Below are 17924 nucleotides of genomic sequence, written 5' to 3' on the forward strand. Positions count from 1 at the left end.
TCTTAAAACTGAAAAATTGAGTATAAGAGGTATATATCTGAAATGTGTGGGAGACAGATAGGCAAAGTATTGTCTTTTCACAACTAATTCTTGAAATAAAACTAATCTATATAACCTAAGAGACAAAGAACTTTGCTGATACCAAAAACTATTAACTTTTGTTTTCTAGAATGTGAAAGACAGATACATTCAAATATCAAGACAAACACCACAAAGTCTAGACATATGCAGGTACTCATGTGACATCACAACATACATAGTGACATATACCTGTGTAGTATTGTCTGTATTTTAGTAGCATCAGTACATAATGTGTAAAATGACAAAGACCAGTAAGGAAAATGATATGCCTGTGCAAGAGCAAACTGAGTCACTCCAGAACAAATGTTCCAAAACATCTGGGATGCACTCAAAATTTTGGTTTTGTTAAAGGTACTAAAAATCTTTTATATTTACAAAATGGTTTGATTACTTTGAAAAAAAAAATAGCTATAAACTAATGTGGTTTAGCTTAGCTACTCCTCTATAGTGTCTGCTATTCATTCTGCTGAAGTTTTTCCAAGGAATCCAAAATTCAATGTGAACACACACACACACACACACACACACACACACACACACACACGAAAAAATAGTGAATTAAAGTGTTTAAAAGGAAACTGTTTAAAAATCTAAGTTACAAAAACCTCATAACGGCATTTTAAAAAAATCTCTTTTTCTAATAGAGAGCAGTCTCCAAAAAGTCTTTTGGATTGAAAATACACATATTATACCCAATGATGGCCTACTATCCTACTACATACACACAATTCAAATATGTGAATCAGATTTCAACCAATCAACTGGTAGAATATTTTCATATTCCATTTTAAAGTGCTGGCATGTGCTTTATAAAACAGCATGATCAAAATGGAACTGTAAAAGGAAGTAGTATAGTGAGATCCCTTCTTAACAGAGCTAGAAAATAAGCCAGATTGAAATTGTGATGGGGAAATCCACAACAAAGTCAGAGTGAGTGATTTTTCTGGCCCAATCTTGCAAAGGAAAACAGTGGTCTTCAGACGCTGGGGACAGTTCTGGTCAGAGCAGAAGTTATAGATCAATCATAGCTTGGGTACTTCAACAGGGACAGGTACCAAATGGCGGCTTTGTTGTCCATTACCCAGCTGTAGGTCATAAAGGGAGGGAAACTACCAAGGGGACTTGTTCCTGGTAGAAGGGCCAGGGAGATGTGCCTCAGGAGAAAGAAGAAAGCAGCATTGAGATGCCTCTAAAACCTTGAGAGGAATAACTAGGGTAGAAATACCAGATACAGGGGATTCTATGGTTCTTATCTCTCCGATCCAGTAGAGATTCCCAGATGGCTGACAAGGGCTGTCAGTCTGACTGACACGTCTACTGTTGTTCAGACCAGTGGGGCATCAATCAGACTTTTTATCCTGCAATAGAAAACTTTGGAGTGCTGAAAGCTTGCAGGTCCCCAGCCTGAACTGTTCTTAAGATCCTGGAATGAGACAACATTCAATACATCAGGAAAATGGCAAAAGGAACTAGCCTATTTTTTCCCTCCAGAAATGCACAATCATAAGTCCAAAGTCAGAGGGTAGTTTTTAAGAATGAACCAAAAAAAAAAAAAAAAAAAAAAAAAAAAAAGGAATCTCATCATAAAAAGCTGTTAATGAGAACAGGGATACTCAAGCACAAACCCAGAGGGGAAAAATGATTCCAAAATATCTGCAAGTAAAGAAAATTCCTGAAAATTGGAATGAACCAAATAGAAAAGAATCCATGAGAAAATGGAAAAAGAATACTAAAATCAAAAGTGAAAAAAAAAATAGAAGAAAATATAAGATATTTCATAATAAAAACAACTAACTAAAAAAACGTATTGAAGAGAAAATTTTTTGATTAACTGAACACTATGACCAAAACAAGAGCCTACACATCCCATCTTAAGAAGTCTGATAAGGAAACTACCCAGAATCAAAGAGCAAATTCACTAGTCACCTTCTGAAAGACGTTAAAACTTATAGCTATAAGACAGCCAAAATCCAGAGCTTCTAGATAAAAAAAAAAAAGAGAGAGAAAGAATTCAAGTACCTAATTCATATAATTTAGCAGCCACCACTATCAAGATATGGAGAATTTGGAATACCATATTCCAGAAAGGCAAAGGATATGGATTTATAACCAAGAATAACTTACCTAGGAAATCTTGTAATATAAGCTTAATTTTATAATAGTAAGGAGGGGAAACATTCCTCCTACTGAAAACATAAGAGCTGTGTACAAACTCTGAAGTTCAAACACAGGACTTAGAGAAACGTAAAAAGTAAATCTGAATGACCAATGATAAATAACTAAACAAAGATAAACTACTAATTCATGAAAGATAATACTTCTGTCCCCACTGAACCTTTTTGTCACCAAAGGTCAAAGAAGAGTCTAATCAGAAGATCTGAGAGTGATTCTATTATATTCTGATGACCTTAAGAAAAGAATGGAAAGAGAGGAAGAATATATTTGAGATATATTTTGAGAATGAGGAGAAGCAGTGGGAAGTGACTTATGCTTGAATCTCCTATTTATTTGAACTGATGAGAGAGAAGAAATAATATATGCACACAATTAAGAATAAAAATATATTGCACTTATAGCAAAATGAAAGAAGGAAGAATTGGTCACTTAGTCAATAAATACTTATTAACAGCCTACTATGTGCCAAGCATTAGTCTAAGCACTGAGGATACAATTACAAAACAAATAAACAAAAGAGACAATTCTTGCCCTTTAAAAAAACTGACAATCTAATGGCAGAAAAGAAAACAAAAATGGAAGCTGAAAAGTGAAGAGAAAGTACCTGAAATTGGGGCATAGTGAAATCAGTCAGAGAAGCCTCAAAGAATTATAGCCAGGTAAGAAATGAGATATTTGAGCTTCTAAAATTAGTGGGAAAGTAGTTTAAAAGCAAGATTAAGGGATGGCTAAGTGGTGCAGTAGATAGAGCACCAGCCCTGAAGTGAGGAGGACCTGAGTTCAAATCTAGCCTCAGACAGTTAACACTACCTACTGGTAGCTGTCCTGTATTAGACACTAACCATTGGCTGGATTACTAGGGTTGGATTTTTTTTCCCATTTAATCACAACATGCATATTGAAGTGGGTATTGAAGGAAAATAAGGACATCAGTTGAGAGATAGGAGGTATGAATCACAAGGTAAAGAGAATGAGCTAAGACACCAAAGCAAGAAAATATGTATAAGAAATAACAAGATGCTTGGGTTAGTCAAAGCAGCAAAGCCAGAGAATGAGTAATGAGAAATGTAAGTGGATGAACATTGGAGAAAGGGGTGGAGGGGATGACCTTATAGAGGTCTTTAAACACCAGATTGAAAAATGATGATCTCATTCAGTTACAAGGAAACTCATGTCAATTTTTGAGCAATGACATGATGAAAACCATGTGAGAAAATTATCCAGATTGCTGCACATTAAAGACTATGATAAGAAGATACTAAGAGGGACATCAACAGGATGATCATTTTGGTGGTTTTTATTTCTGAACTGTTGGCATTTAAAATTGAAAATCTATTTTAAATAAAAATGTTTTCATTATTCTACACATGTTGGATTTACAATTTAAACCAAAGAATCAACTTCTTCAAACCTTTGAGATGCTAATTGAGGCAAAAGCTATGACTAATTGGCTTGAAAAGAAATGTAAATAGAAGTAAAATTTCATTAATTTGTTACTTGTGGTTCCTTCTCTAGAAACTGTTGACATATACCTAAAATTCCTCTGGGATGTGGCAAGACCTTTTTAGAAACCACTACTCCACTTAAGATAAGAAGCTTCAGGGACAATTGAAAAAGAGATAAAAGATCAGACCAAGAGGAAAATTATTTCTGTTATTATGTAAATAAAGCCCATCCTAGATTCTTAGAAAAAAGGGAAAACATGGCTCAGAAAACTTAAGCTTTCTAATTTTATTAATTATTAAGGAAATGCACTAACTTCACCCAGGCATGCACACTCTCTTGTCTAATACTTCTCTTTTCCGTTAAACAGCTAAATCATGTTCATACATTGGAACTATAAAAATATCAACCTGGAAAACAAAATGCACCAAGCTTTTTCTCACCTGATCTTTTGAGCCACAGGCAGAGAGATGCAGAGGGAAAGCAATGTCAGCTCCATGGAGGTAGTCCCACTCAATGAATATGAACACATTTTTTTGGAATATATGGTGTAAAATAATACAATTAACATATGGAGAAAATGCTAATCTTTGGGGCAAATAGCTTAAATGATCATGATCTGTGCTTAAAATCCTTTAGAGATGGCAGGCCTTGGAATTTTGGTATAAAGCTGACAGCAAATCTAAGACAGCAATTTCTACTCTCATCCTGCCTTTTGATTAAGTAATTAGAAAATCTGTACAAAATTAAGTTCTCTCAGATTAAAGTTTAAGTGGCATGATATCTGAAAGAATTTCCATAAAAACCAAAGACCTAAAGATTGCTAATAAACATAGTAGTTGCTAAATAAAACTGATACCAGAAATTTCTTTCATGTAGAATCAAGGCAAGAATTTCTTTTTTTTTTCTTTTAAAATTTTCAGTAGTATTTTATTTTCTAAATTTAAGTAAAGATAGTTTTCAGCATTCTTTTTTTTTTTTTTTTTGGTAAGACTGTATTATAAAATTTTTCTCTCTCACTTCCTCCTTTTCTAAGACAATAAGAAATCTGATATAAGTTAAATATGTGCAATTTTAAAAAACATACTTCCTATCTGTCATGTCATGCAAGAAAGACCAGACCAAAAGGGAAAAAACCATGAGAAAGAAAGAAACAAACAAAAAGTGAAAATATTATGCTTCGATCCATATTCAGTCTCCATAGTTCTCTCTCTGGATGCGAATGGCATTATTCATCCCAAGTCTATCAGAATTGCCTTGAAGCACAACAAAAGGCAAGGATTTCAATATTCAATAATTTTCTAATATTTAGACCATGGTTAGGAAATGAGGTACAATGTGTCAAGAAGTTTCCCAATGATGTATTTTTTAAGGAAGGAAGAAGATATTATTCATTAAAAATCTAAGTAATAATGTGTCTTCAAAATGATATGAATAAATATAAGAAGAAAATATCCTTGAATAATTCTGAGAAAAAGAGGTTAGAATTATCTGTAATAGTGAAAATATAAATTCTGAGCCTATTAAAATGTGTAATTCTATTATGATTTTTTGCCCATTGTTTGAATCTGATGAATGAAAATTCCCAAGAAATAAATACAAGCAATTTCCAAGAGTTCCTTTTCTCAGAAGTAGCTCAAGCACAAGTGGAGTACCACATTATACCACTTACTTACTATATTATGCAATACAACTTAATAAACTCTAATCGATTTCCACTAAAGACCAAACTTTATAAAATTTACTGATAGCACTTTTTTTTGTTGTTGTTGTTCTGGAATCAAAAGCAATTGAAGATTATTTACAAGGCATAGACTTCTCACTGTCATTTAACAAACACAATGTTTAAGCACTGTAAGTTTCAATTAAGTTTTACCTACACCATGACTTTCTTGTGAATCTAAGATTATTTTAAAAACAGTCCCTCAAAAAAGAAAATAAATACCTAAATTCAATAAAATATTTGCCCTTAAAAAAAAAAAAATCAATGCTTCCTTGCAACAAAACTAAATAACTTTAACTACATTACTGAATCAAATAAAATTTGTTATTTTAAAATTAATTAAAATTTTGCTTATCTCTAGAAATAAAAGTGCCACTCCTGAAAATGGATTAATTTCTTGATTGAGAACACCATTTAGACTTACATCATGACTTCAAGTTACACAGAGTTTTCAGGAATTAATAACTTCCAAAAGAAGATAGATGCATATGGCTGGTTTTAGAACTTTTTAAACTTTTGTTAAATAATAGCACTTACCTAAAATTTGGCATGATTTTCCAAACAACATAAAACAAGGATTCTGGGCTAAATGCAGTCTGGCTGCCTTGCCATAAAGCACACAATGTTTTTCTAAACTCTTCTACCAAGGAACTAAAAAAGCAGAAAAGAACAAGAAAAGATGTCATTATTTCTAACAATGTCATTTATAACCTCAAATTTCTACAAAACAATAGAGAAATAAAACCAAGAAAACCAAAACCCAATCCCCATGTCCTATCTGTTTTCCTCTAATTGTACCTAGCATGAGGCACTTTCTCATATCTTTATTTTAGGGCTAAATTTGATCACTATGATTTCATAGCATTAAATTTTAATTATTTTTTTAAAGCCATGAGCTTTATATTTATTATAGTCACCAATTTTCTAATTCAAATACTGCTAAAGCCTCTGCAGTATGTTAAATCCATTTTGCCTAAAAATAATGAAAGTATCACCCACTGAATGGTTGTTAACTGTTATAAAATACATGTGACTACTTGCTATTGGAACACGATGAGCAACAACACTTTGAAATTTTCAATTGTGCCTATTAGTTTACATATCACACAAAAAAGCATTACCATAAGTCATTTTTTCCTCTCCACTGAAAGCCAGAAAGAATGTATTCCTATTAACTCACACATTGTTATCCCCTTGGCTCCTGGTGTGATAAGTCCGCCTCCCTGCTGTTTTCCCATTCCGTAACTCCACAGCTGGAAGTTCTTTGAAATAGCAGCAAAACTGCTGAATATTACTGTTTTAAAAGCAAGGGCAAGGAGAAAAAAATGGTATGAGGAAAGAAATAATATAAGCCTGGGGAAAAAAAGCAAGTAGTGCACAATTTACACCTGACACTTTGGAAATGTGTTTTGTCTAATTTTTTGCTCTCTGAATTGTTTATAATGCGACTATTTTCTTTCTTTCTTTTTTTGAGGCAATTGAGGTTAAGTGACTTGACCAAGGATGCCGAATTTGAACTGGGGTTCTCTTGACTCCAGGGCTGATGCTCTATCCACTGTGCCATTTAGCTGCCCAATGCAACTATTTTTCAATCAGTAACTGTTTCTTTTTTTAATATACAAGGTGAATGGAAGCAGAGAGAGGGGTGTAGAAGTATTTTCCTGAGATGAATATACAAATTAAAGGGAAACAAAAATTTAAAACTCTTTTCCTCTGTTTTGAAAATATCACCATAGTCAGTCACTATTCAATTTACTCAGTTATTTTCAGTAGAAGTGAGTAACTTTAAAAAAAAAAAAAAGGTTCCATAACAGTACCTTTCAAATTCTGGAGTAGATGTTTAGTATAGTAATATAAAATATCATTAAGATCCCTACCATGAAACTACATTTTGTGGGAGCAACTGAATTAAAAAGTAATTTATAAAAATCATTTTAGCACCTGACATCTCTTAGATTAGGGAATCTTTAAAGCAAATCTCACTCAATGACAAACAGTGTTAGGATACCATATTTACATTTATACACCAGTCAAGAGAGGGAATCAAGAGTGCTGATTACAATTTCTTCTCTAGTAGGATTATATACAGTAATAGGCAGCACTCTAGGTGAAGTTGAGATCCTTTTTAAAGATAGTTTAAAATTCCTCAAATATCAAATGATTTCTTCTCATGTTGGCACAATACTTACTAGTATCTTCTCGTTACCATATTCCTTCTGATCTAGAATAGAAAGTACTTCTTTGACAATTCTCTAAACATACATAAGACAAATAAGATCCAACAAGATTCAGAAATTTGCCAGCCACACACAATGGGGAAAATACAGAATCTTTATGGCATTGGGTTAGACTACACCTATGATGTTACCTGAGTGACTGAAGAATAGCATTCATAAAACACGTGTTCCCCAAATTTCGAAGGCCTGTAGCACAGAGGGCAGTGGTACTTCCCTACAAATTGGAAACAAATAGTACAATCAATAGGAAATATCAATAACTGCAAGCAATAACCAATTCTTCTATACCACAATATTATTACTTAAAATATGAAGCTATATCAAATCAGAAATCAACTTTACAGTCCAGGAGATATTTGTCAAGACAAGACATTTTCTTCTCTTCTACATAAGTAGAATTACTAAACTCTAGAAAAAGATTTCTCACACTCTGAAGAAATTCTCAAAAAATTTTATGAAAAGGCATAAACAAGGATTGCCAAAAAATGAGAAGGCATGTCACAACACTGATTCCACACAACCAAAAGGAGTGTTCACATTAATGAGTAAACAAATTCATTGAGGTATTATATTAATTTGTTCAAGTTTACAGACAAAAAGACCTTAATATTTAACTACTTATAGCCGCTCTAAATAAATTACCTGCTTTTTGCTTTTGTAAATACATATTAGTTATAAATCATGTCATTCGACTACTGCATGTTCTGTTTTTTCCTAAACATTATTTCATACATATGTTTCTAGTATCACTAATGATTTACATACCTATCAAATTTAAAAGCAACATAAAATTCCAAAATATCATATTATATAGTCTAACCAGTCTCTATTGTTGGACAATGATTTTTCACAATTTCAAGCAACATTATGAACATTTCTGAACAAATTACCTTGCTTCCTTTTGAGATTATTCCCTTGAAACACATACAGCCAATAGCACAATCATTACATAATACAAAGTTTCTTTCCCGAGACAAACATCTACCATCACCCGTTACATATAATCTATCGCTTCACATATACTTAAGTTTTTGCTTTTTTGACATATTTTCCCTCACAAAATCTAACTACCATACTTCATCATGGTGCTGGAGGTCACTCTGGGTTCTCATATCCTCTACCAGGGAAGCACAAGCTCTAATTAATAAACCTTGTTTATGCTGATAAGACTTTGGAGATGGTCCCAAAGACTGTGTATCTACTTTCTGAGAACCAGTCTGTAAGTAAGGCTTATCAGTTATAGGCTGATTACAATAGGAAATGAATCTTTTGGCTAAGACTAGGTCCTTAATAACAAAGTAACCATATCCAAAAAGAAAACATTTATCTGACCCGAACTGTTCTTGAAAGTGTCATGCTTAATCTTACTGCTCACCTCCTTTCCTTTATAAATGCTCACAAATTATCTCTCAGTACTATGTAACTCAATAAAATGTAACTATAAGTGGCACTCCTGAAACCCCCTTTACTCCTGGCAACAAAACCAGGTTTGACCTTGGGGAATGTCTCTAATAATAACACAGCTCATGTTCTGTCCTCATTTAGATAAATATGTAAACAACTGAATTTGGTTAATTTTAGTATTTGAATCCCTCATGTGCAAGCAAATACAACTTTTACAAATGTCTGAACGTACCAAGAACAGCCCTCATTTCTGAGCCAGTTTTAGCAGGGGAATAGAACTCTCCTAGCCTATCCTGTTTCACTGCATTTCCCACGTGTTTCTGAATGTTCTCCTTTCTTGAATCTGTGCCTTGGAATCTCCCTAGTTCCCTTCAAGGTTCAAGACCAGGACCACCTTCAATAAGAGAATTTTTCAAATCCTGTCAATTTTAATGTTATTCTTCTCCAGGTTACTTTGCACATACTTATCAGTAAATTTACTGTTTCCTGCCAGTAGAATGAAAGCACCTGCATGGCCAAGGACTGTTTAGTACTCTCGTGCCAAGTAGAGAGTCTGGCATAAAAAAAGGTCTTTAATAAATGCTTATTGAGTTGAGCTGAATTCCTCATTATAGGATGGCAGGAGGAGGGAGAGGATAGCAGGAAAACCCTTTTACCAATTCAAGTTGGCAAAAGTTCTGCAACTTAGACTTAAAAAGCTGCCATAGGCATTGAAATGTTAAGTGACTTGCCCAAATTCATCAATCAAAACTGGAACCTCGATGGTAGGGCCTTGAGGCTAGCACTCTAACCATCATAGCATACAGCATCATGCAATCACATAGCACAAGGGAAAAAATGGATTGGGAGTCAGAAGGCATGGGTTTGAATTCTGACTATCCATTACTTGGGATTACAGGACTTTAGAGTTGAAAATGCCCTTCAAGTCATGTGGTCCAGGCACTTCAGTCTAGAGAAAACCCTTTAAGGACTGAAACAATGCTGGCATGTTTATTAGAATTAAACTTTAAAGCATGAACCAAAACATACAGCCCTATTTAGTCATGTTCCCTTTATTTATCCTACTATGGTTAAATTGCTCTCCAATAAACTTAATTTGTCTTAGGTTAACCAAGTATTTAATATTTTTGCCACTGTTATGACTAGAATCTTTTCATTACATTTGTGGAACTATACAAAGGAAATACAAAATAATATTTGAAACAAATTAATAAAATATACTACTATGTGCATCAGAATAATATAGCACAGAGCTGTTGGAGGTCTGAGGGAAGGTGATTACAAGAGCAAACAAGGACAGTTTTTCAAAGTACACAATCTTGGAAATGCATTTGTTACAACCCAAAAAGTTTTATGGAAAGGTAGAAAGCAAAGGGGAAAGAGAGCCCACTTAGAGGCATGAGGGTGAGGTTGCTTGAGAGACTGCCAAAATATCCCTAAGGATGGTAGCAGGGAATGAAGAGTCAAGAAAAACTAGGAGCTAAATGCTGAACTAAGTAAAGGAAAATGCCAAAAAACTGGTAAATGACAGCCATAAAGACTTTGAAAGAACAGAAAAGAAGATGGGGGATAAAGAACAAATTCTCAAACCTATCTAGATAAATATGGAGATTTGGAGAAAAAAGAGTGGCCCCTAGGAAAGAGGATCATAGAGCACTTAGTATTTATGAGAGAAAAGCCAAATTTCCATTAAATGGAGTTGGAAGCAGAGTTTGTTCACAATAAGAATCCAGGTTCCAAAAGCCACGATGTAATTGGCAAAGCTGACTAAGAATGAAACTGGGGAAGAGTATGAATGATGAGAATAGGTTGAGGATTTTAAAGGCTGTAAGCATGTTGCTTAAAACTTAGTGAGACTTACATGGATGAAAATCAGAGAACCAGTATAACAGAAAAAGAACCTCTTGAAAAAATAAGTTAAAGCTTTACAGAAATGTTCAGAGAATTGGCTCAATTTATTTATGTAAAGAGATTTTGGTAGATGAATTCATCTAGTTCCTGCATATATTTTAGTAAGTAAATTTCCAAGTACTTTATGCATTCATAATCTTTTAAATGGAATTCCTCTGTCTACTTCTACTGAATTTTGCTGGTAATATGTGTAGATTTATTTTATATCCTGCAACTTAAATTGATTCAAATAATTTTTAGTTGTTCTCTAGTGTTCTAAGCAAATTATTATATAATCCACGAAAACCAATTCTTTTTGCTTATGCTTATTTTTCATTTTCTATTTATTGTCTTATTGTTCTACCTAACATTGCTAGTCCTGTATTAAACAGTAATAGTGAAAACAGACATTCTTGTTTTATCCTTGCTGTACTGCAAAGGACATGAATTTATTTTTATTATACATAAGGGTCAAAAAACAATATTATGTTAAGAGAAAGGCCCATTTATTTCTATGTTTTCTAATTTATTTTCTTTCCTTTAAAAAATATCCCAGATTTTTATATTTTGTCAAAAGTTTATTTTATATTTATTAATACCATCATGACTTCTAACCAGCCTTGAATTCCTGGTATATATTCATCCTTTGTCATAGTGTATGATCTGTGATATTTTGCTGAAGCCATTTTGTTAATATTTTATTGAGAATTTTTGCATCAGTGCTAATTAGAGACATTGGCCCATATTAGTTGTCATTGGGTTTTTTTTTATTGTCCTTGCTTTAGGTAAGAAGACTTTATTTCACAGAAGAAATCTAATAGGATTTCTTTTTTTCCTATTTTTACAAATAGTTTTTTGCATAATAGTAAAACAAGTTTTTCTTTATATATTTAATAGAATTCACTTGTAAATTCACCTGATTCTGTTTTTTCTCTTTTTCTTTTGGAGTTCATCCGTGGCTAATTCAATTTATATTCTGAAGAGCAAGGTATTTTAAACTCCCTATTTCTTCTTCTGTTAATCTGGATATTTTATGTCTTTGCAACTAGTCATCCATTTCATTTAAGGTATTTGTTTTATGGACAGATAGTTGGGCAAATAAACTCTTTCCATAAAACAAATCCATATTTATTTCAAAACATAAAACGAGATAAAATTATTATTTATGTAAGTTTTCTGAAGAATTTTCATAGTTATTTTTCCACTGTCAGTGAAAAGTGCTGAATAATAAAGTTAAAGAACTACACTAAAAGTTTTAAGATTTGTATCTAAGAAGTATTTTTAATAGTATTTTTTCAGAGTGCCATTATAAAGAGATACAATTTTGAAGCAGGCCATCCACCTGTTCTTGAACTGACTGAGAAATACAAGAAAGGGGATGCCTACAACACTTAGAACCTAGGAGTGAATTTAATTTAATTCTTCTAATTCCAAATTGAATTCATTTCCCATTAAACTATGGTTCCTTGCTATTCAGATCACTTAACATAAGTAAATTTTCATCTAAATATAACTATAAGCATTCCAAAAATTCTGGGGATTTCTCATGTATAGTTTTCTGGACACCTTTCTGTTCCAGGCTTTGAGAAGGGGAAAAAATAAGAAAACAAAGGTAATCCATTTATAATAACAATGCCACCATACATTTTGTGTAAAACTATATAGCACATGAATAGTTTTTAAGCTTCTTTGAGTCTCAAACATTATATGAGGAAGTTAGGACAAATTTTATTTTGAGATAAGGAAACAGACTAAAGGATGTTGTTCATTGACTTGACCAAAAGTTTTAGGTTATTAAATGGTGAAGTTACAAGTAGTTCAAAACCAGATCTCCTGACTCAAGTATACTTCCACTTACTTGAATTTATAGTTTGGATAAGAACATGTTTAATGAGAACATTTATTTGTTTGTAGATGCTACTCTGTCCATTTTAACCTCTCCAATTAGAGAAGTTCCATGGCCCCTAGATTTCAAATCTATCTATATAGCTCACTTCCTTAACGTCTTCTCAATTTCTTATTCTTCTTCATTAGCATCTGCATAGTTCCAAAAATTACAGTTACAATGCACTCAAAATTCAGTTTCAGATTATTTAAAGTAATCTTCAAGAAGCAAATTGCAGTGTTAGAACTTTATAGCTAAATCATGCCAATTAACTTATTTCAGAACATGTTTAATTACTTACATTTACTTTTAACAACTTGCTGTTTAGAGATGAGTTTTCCAAAAGTTTCCTTTTCCTATGTCTGTCTGCTGTAAAAGCTGAACTATAAAGAAATAAGTTAAATATTACTATAAAATATAAACAAAACAGACTTAAAATTTTAGAGACACAAAAGTAGTTGCCTGAGACTCCAAAATCAGGGCTATCTTTACATATCCTTACACCCATACACCCATCCTCCCATTTTAGGGGATGAAATGGATGAAAGCTGATTTTAGCTAGAAAGTCTTCTCTCCCTGCCATTTCTCAATCTCTCTCCCTGTACTCCAATATGTCACAGTTTTCCACCTTTCACGATGTTCATTCTTCTTCCATCAGAAGTTTCAGGTGGGAAAAAAGTTTCTGAACACAAAAAGATCGGGGTGCATTAGGTTAATATCTTTCAAGAGTTATAATTTTTAGTTCAAAATGAGCTCAGTGCTTTAATAGATGAAATAATACCTTCCTAAAGAATTCATTCAAAATGATGTGGCTACCTTAAAGTAAATATAAATTAGTATTAAAGTTCTGAACTAAGATAACTCAACCTTTTTTAGATAAAAGGAATGCTTTAAATGGGATTTATCTAAAAGCAATTCCTTCTCTTTGAGAAATCATTTAAATGTAAAAAAAAAATCGCTTTTAAGTTGCCATATATATATATATGGCTAACCTAATTAAAAAGCTATGTAAGCTAACACTGACTACTGATGTCTGATTTTTCTTCCCCTCTTGAAAAAGGTTTTTCTTGTTACACTGAATGCAGTCAATTTCTGTAGAAGGACTACGTAAGTAATAACATTACAAATTACAAATTCCAGTGATATCCAATTAAGTTTATAATCACTAATTAGAATCACTGCCAAAATTCTAACATATAAGAATGGTAGATTTAGTACTAAAGGAAGTAAATCAGCATTTTGATAATGAAGTTGTTTAAGGTAAATAAAACATTAGTCTAAAATATAAAACCCATCAGATACCACTCTTTTATTATGTTCATAATTATTATTTTCCTATCTTTATTGGTTGAATTTTGGAGCCTAAAACTAAATAAAATACAGAGAGCTTATCCAGCCTAAAAGCATTTTAAAGTCAAGAGCTCGATCCATATAAAGAATAAAAGAAATACTATTTAGTATACCTAACAAGTTACAGCATATAAACTCTTTGAGGATTTATTTTCCTTCTGTTATGATATCCCCAGTCTTCAGTTCCTAGCATGTAACAGATATTTAATAAATGCTTGTCACTTTTATGGAAATGTTTTGTATAATTTCACATGTTTCTTCTCAATGAGGGGAAGGAGGGAGAAAATCTGAAACTCTAAGTTTTTGATATATATTTAAAAATTGTTTTACATATAATTAGGAAAAATAAAATTTTAAGTTAAAAAAATGCTTGTTGATAAATTTTGTTTTGTTTTCTTCATTTAAAATTACCTACATTTTTAATGCTAGCTAAAGTGATTCCTAAAGTTGTTCAAAGACTTCTTTGATCTCTTCTATTTTAACTATTATAATGAATGGATAATTCAGTTGAAGCAATCAAATATTGAACTTTTACAAATTATCTTAAAAGACAGTAGAAATGTCTGAAGTTTCTATATGGCACTTCTAATGTTTATATCTATTTCTTCTTTGCCTCAGTGTCTTATAAATTGTCCTTTGATTAAGTGATAGAAGGCATATTGACAAGAATCAATCCAAACTACAGATAATTTTAGTTTCTATATTCTATGTCAGTGGCTTTAAAAAACCATTTTCAAATATTTCCTTCCTTCTACCTGCACTCCCTGAGCAGCTACTCTGAAATAACTGCCTGTAGTTGGTTGAGCATAGTTGGATAAGAAATAAAGACAAGAAAGATATGAACTAATAAATAACTGACACACTAATGAACATCATTTATAGAGATAAGAATCATGCTTTTATAAATTTTCAGAGATTTATATATTTCAATTATACCAGAAATATAACATTTATAATATTCAATAAAGGGAAAAAGTCATTTTAAATTAATTTCTCTACACCAATAGGTGTCAAACTCAAAGAGAAATGGGGATCACTAAATCATACACACGGATTCTTGCAGGTCAATATTAACTTTGAAAATTACATTAATATTATTATTTGTGTTCTATTGTATTTTTATTCATTATGTTAATTTTTTCCCAATTACATTTTAATCTTGTGCAGGCCTACTGGTGTCAGCTTTTCATCATTCAATTTTTCATGCATTTATATATTACTTACTTTTCCAAGTTTTGTAAGTGTTCTCTGACTTTCTGTACCAATCCGAGCTTGGTATCATTTACCACAAAATCATCACAGCGATAACTGCGGGGAAAATATTTATCAGAATACATTAGAAAATCGTAATAATGATACAATTCAAAGGTTTAGCTACTGCCAAGATGATCACATGTTTTTGTGGGTACTTACTGTGGTCGGTGAATATTTAAAGTAGAACTGGAATCTAATGGAATGCTTTATGAACACTAAATTTACAACTGTTGTACAGAGGTCTATTCACATTTTTCTATATATAGGGATCATAGTTTTGCTACAAAGGCTCTACAATTTATCTTTCCAAAATGAAACATGGCATGTTTTTAGCTTTTTAATTTTCTTAATATAAAAGAAAAATGTAGGAAAAATACAAGTCCTATTTATGTTACTAATTGTAAACTAAAGATACCAAATGTGATTATATGGAATATAGCTTAGATCAAGGGGTTGGAGCAGGAATATTTAAATGAACAGAGAAGAAACCACATATTTCAATAATTTCCAGTAAAACTTAAATAAAAAAGTACAATTAAAACATGCACATAACTAAAGTTTCAAAAGAAATTTTAGGTAAAAGTAATTAAGTTCACTTTATCTAAGTTTGTGAGATGGGAAAAGGAGTTATACCAATAACTAGAAATAGTCTTTCTCTATAAAGTATTAACTGTTGGAAGAAATGTACAAAATGTGTGAAACAATGACTGTCCCTCTAAGAGACTGATAATTTACCTTGAAGAAAGAAAATGTTTTTGCAATGCTATTACATAAGCAAATATTGTGAGAAATTACATATATAATTCCATCACTAATGCTGTAATAATGAACAAATTCTTGTTCTGGTACAAATCCAACATGAACAAAAATAATTTTCAATGATGCCAACATATATTTCAAAGTGTATAGGAATCATGTATAATCATTTATTATAACTACTGCAGAATAATGAATAACACTGCTGTTCTTAACTGACAAAACTTTGGAAGAATTACAATTTTACAGAAATCTAGCTTCTAGTCAATAAATATTTATTAAATATTTCCTATGTGCTATATACTATATCAAGTGCTAGAACTAATTAATGGCATCTGCCACAAGAAGAATTCTCTAACTTCTTCTTCTCCCAACCTTCTTATTAGTAATGACTTTTACAATCATATTACTTTATTTGGATCTAATGCATTTATATCTTATTTTGTATTAAAATTACATATATATATGTAATATTTGATATTAGATTGTAGATTCCATGAAAGTAGAATGAAATCACATCTTATCTAAATTTTGTCTTTTTCTAGGCTGAATAAAATGTTCTGTACACGTTGGCGTTTAATAAATGTCAGTGAATCCAAATGTATCTCATATACCTGAAATTTGCCAAAATGAAAGGAGACTTGCAAAAGTGGGATAAGAATAGGAAATGGACCTGTGTTTTCATTGGTATGAGGAACTTTTGGAAAAGAAATCTCCTCAAGAACTGCATGTTGACACTAATGGTAGAAATATGTAATATGTGCAACTAATTTTCTATTAATAAAGAATCACTAAATATTTTTTTCTCAAAAAATGAAGGAATAAGATGGGTTTTTAAGTTTTTGTTTGTTTGACAAGCTTTTGTGGTATGATACTATACCAGTCCCAATTCAAACTATGTATTTTTACAAGCAGTGACCTTAGGCATTAATCTCCAAGTCTTAATTTCTGGACCTCTGAAATAGAAATCATAATATTTGCCTTTTAAAAAATGTTTATTTTTATTGATAGTTGTGCTTGGATACAACTGATGTTACCCAACCTTTTGAAATCTTTTTTTAATACTTTCTCTTTTTTTTTCAATTAAAAGAATATTTTTTTCCAATTATACATAAAAGCCACTTTTAACATTATCTTTTTTAATTCTGATTTTAAAATTCTTCACCTCTCCTACTCCCTTCATGATATAGCAAGCAAAGTTATATAGATATGCAATCTTACAAAATATATTTCCTTGTTGTGAAAGAAAACACAGACCAAAAAACAGCAACAACAACAACAGCAAAACAAAACAAAAAAGAACCCACGAAGAAAATAAAGTGAAAAATAGCATGCTTTAATGTGCATCCAGATCAGTCCTTTCTCTAGATGTGGATAATATTTTTCATTATAAATTCTTTGAATTATCTTTTATCATTGAGAATATATATACGTATACATATTCTCATATATAATGTGAAAATATATATATAAAATAAATATTGCTGTTACAGTGTACATGTTCTCTTGGGATAGCTCATTTCACTTTGCATCAGTTTGTGAAGTCTTTCCTAGGTTTATCTGTCTCATGGAGGGAAACAATCATTTTTATTTTTGTTCTTTTTTTTGGATATATGGTATCATCTTAGGTTCACCATGATGTGCATTACTCTAGTTACTCAAGAATTTAAGAATTTTTTATGTGGTTATTAAGTTTGCATTTTGTCTTTCAAATACTTCTTGTTCT

The 17924-nt window shown here is 31.7% G+C and overlaps 1 protein-coding gene across 3 annotated transcripts in view; it reads right to left on the reverse strand.

Moving 5' to 3' along the window:
* Positions 1–17924, reverse strand: part of USP3 (ubiquitin specific peptidase 3) — a 99738-nt gene that overhangs the window by 23489 nt on the left and 58325 nt on the right. For all 3 annotated transcript variants that reach the window (XM_051980894.1, XM_051980895.1, XM_051980896.1), the window contains 5 exons: positions 15413–15496; positions 13140–13221; positions 7791–7873; positions 6603–6716; positions 5960–6073 (listed from right to left, as the gene is read on the reverse strand). In XM_051980894.1, coding sequence (XP_051836854.1) covers positions 5960–6073; positions 6603–6716; positions 7791–7873; positions 13140–13221; positions 15413–15496 — 477 coding nt within the window. The remainder of the gene's footprint in view (positions 1–5959; positions 6074–6602; positions 6717–7790; positions 7874–13139; positions 13222–15412; positions 15497–17924) is intronic.

The sequence above is a fragment of the Antechinus flavipes genome, chromosome 2 (assembly GCF_016432865.1).
Source record: "Antechinus flavipes isolate AdamAnt ecotype Samford, QLD, Australia chromosome 2, AdamAnt_v2, whole genome shotgun sequence".
NCBI lineage: Eukaryota > Metazoa > Chordata > Mammalia > Dasyuromorphia > Dasyuridae > Antechinus > Antechinus flavipes.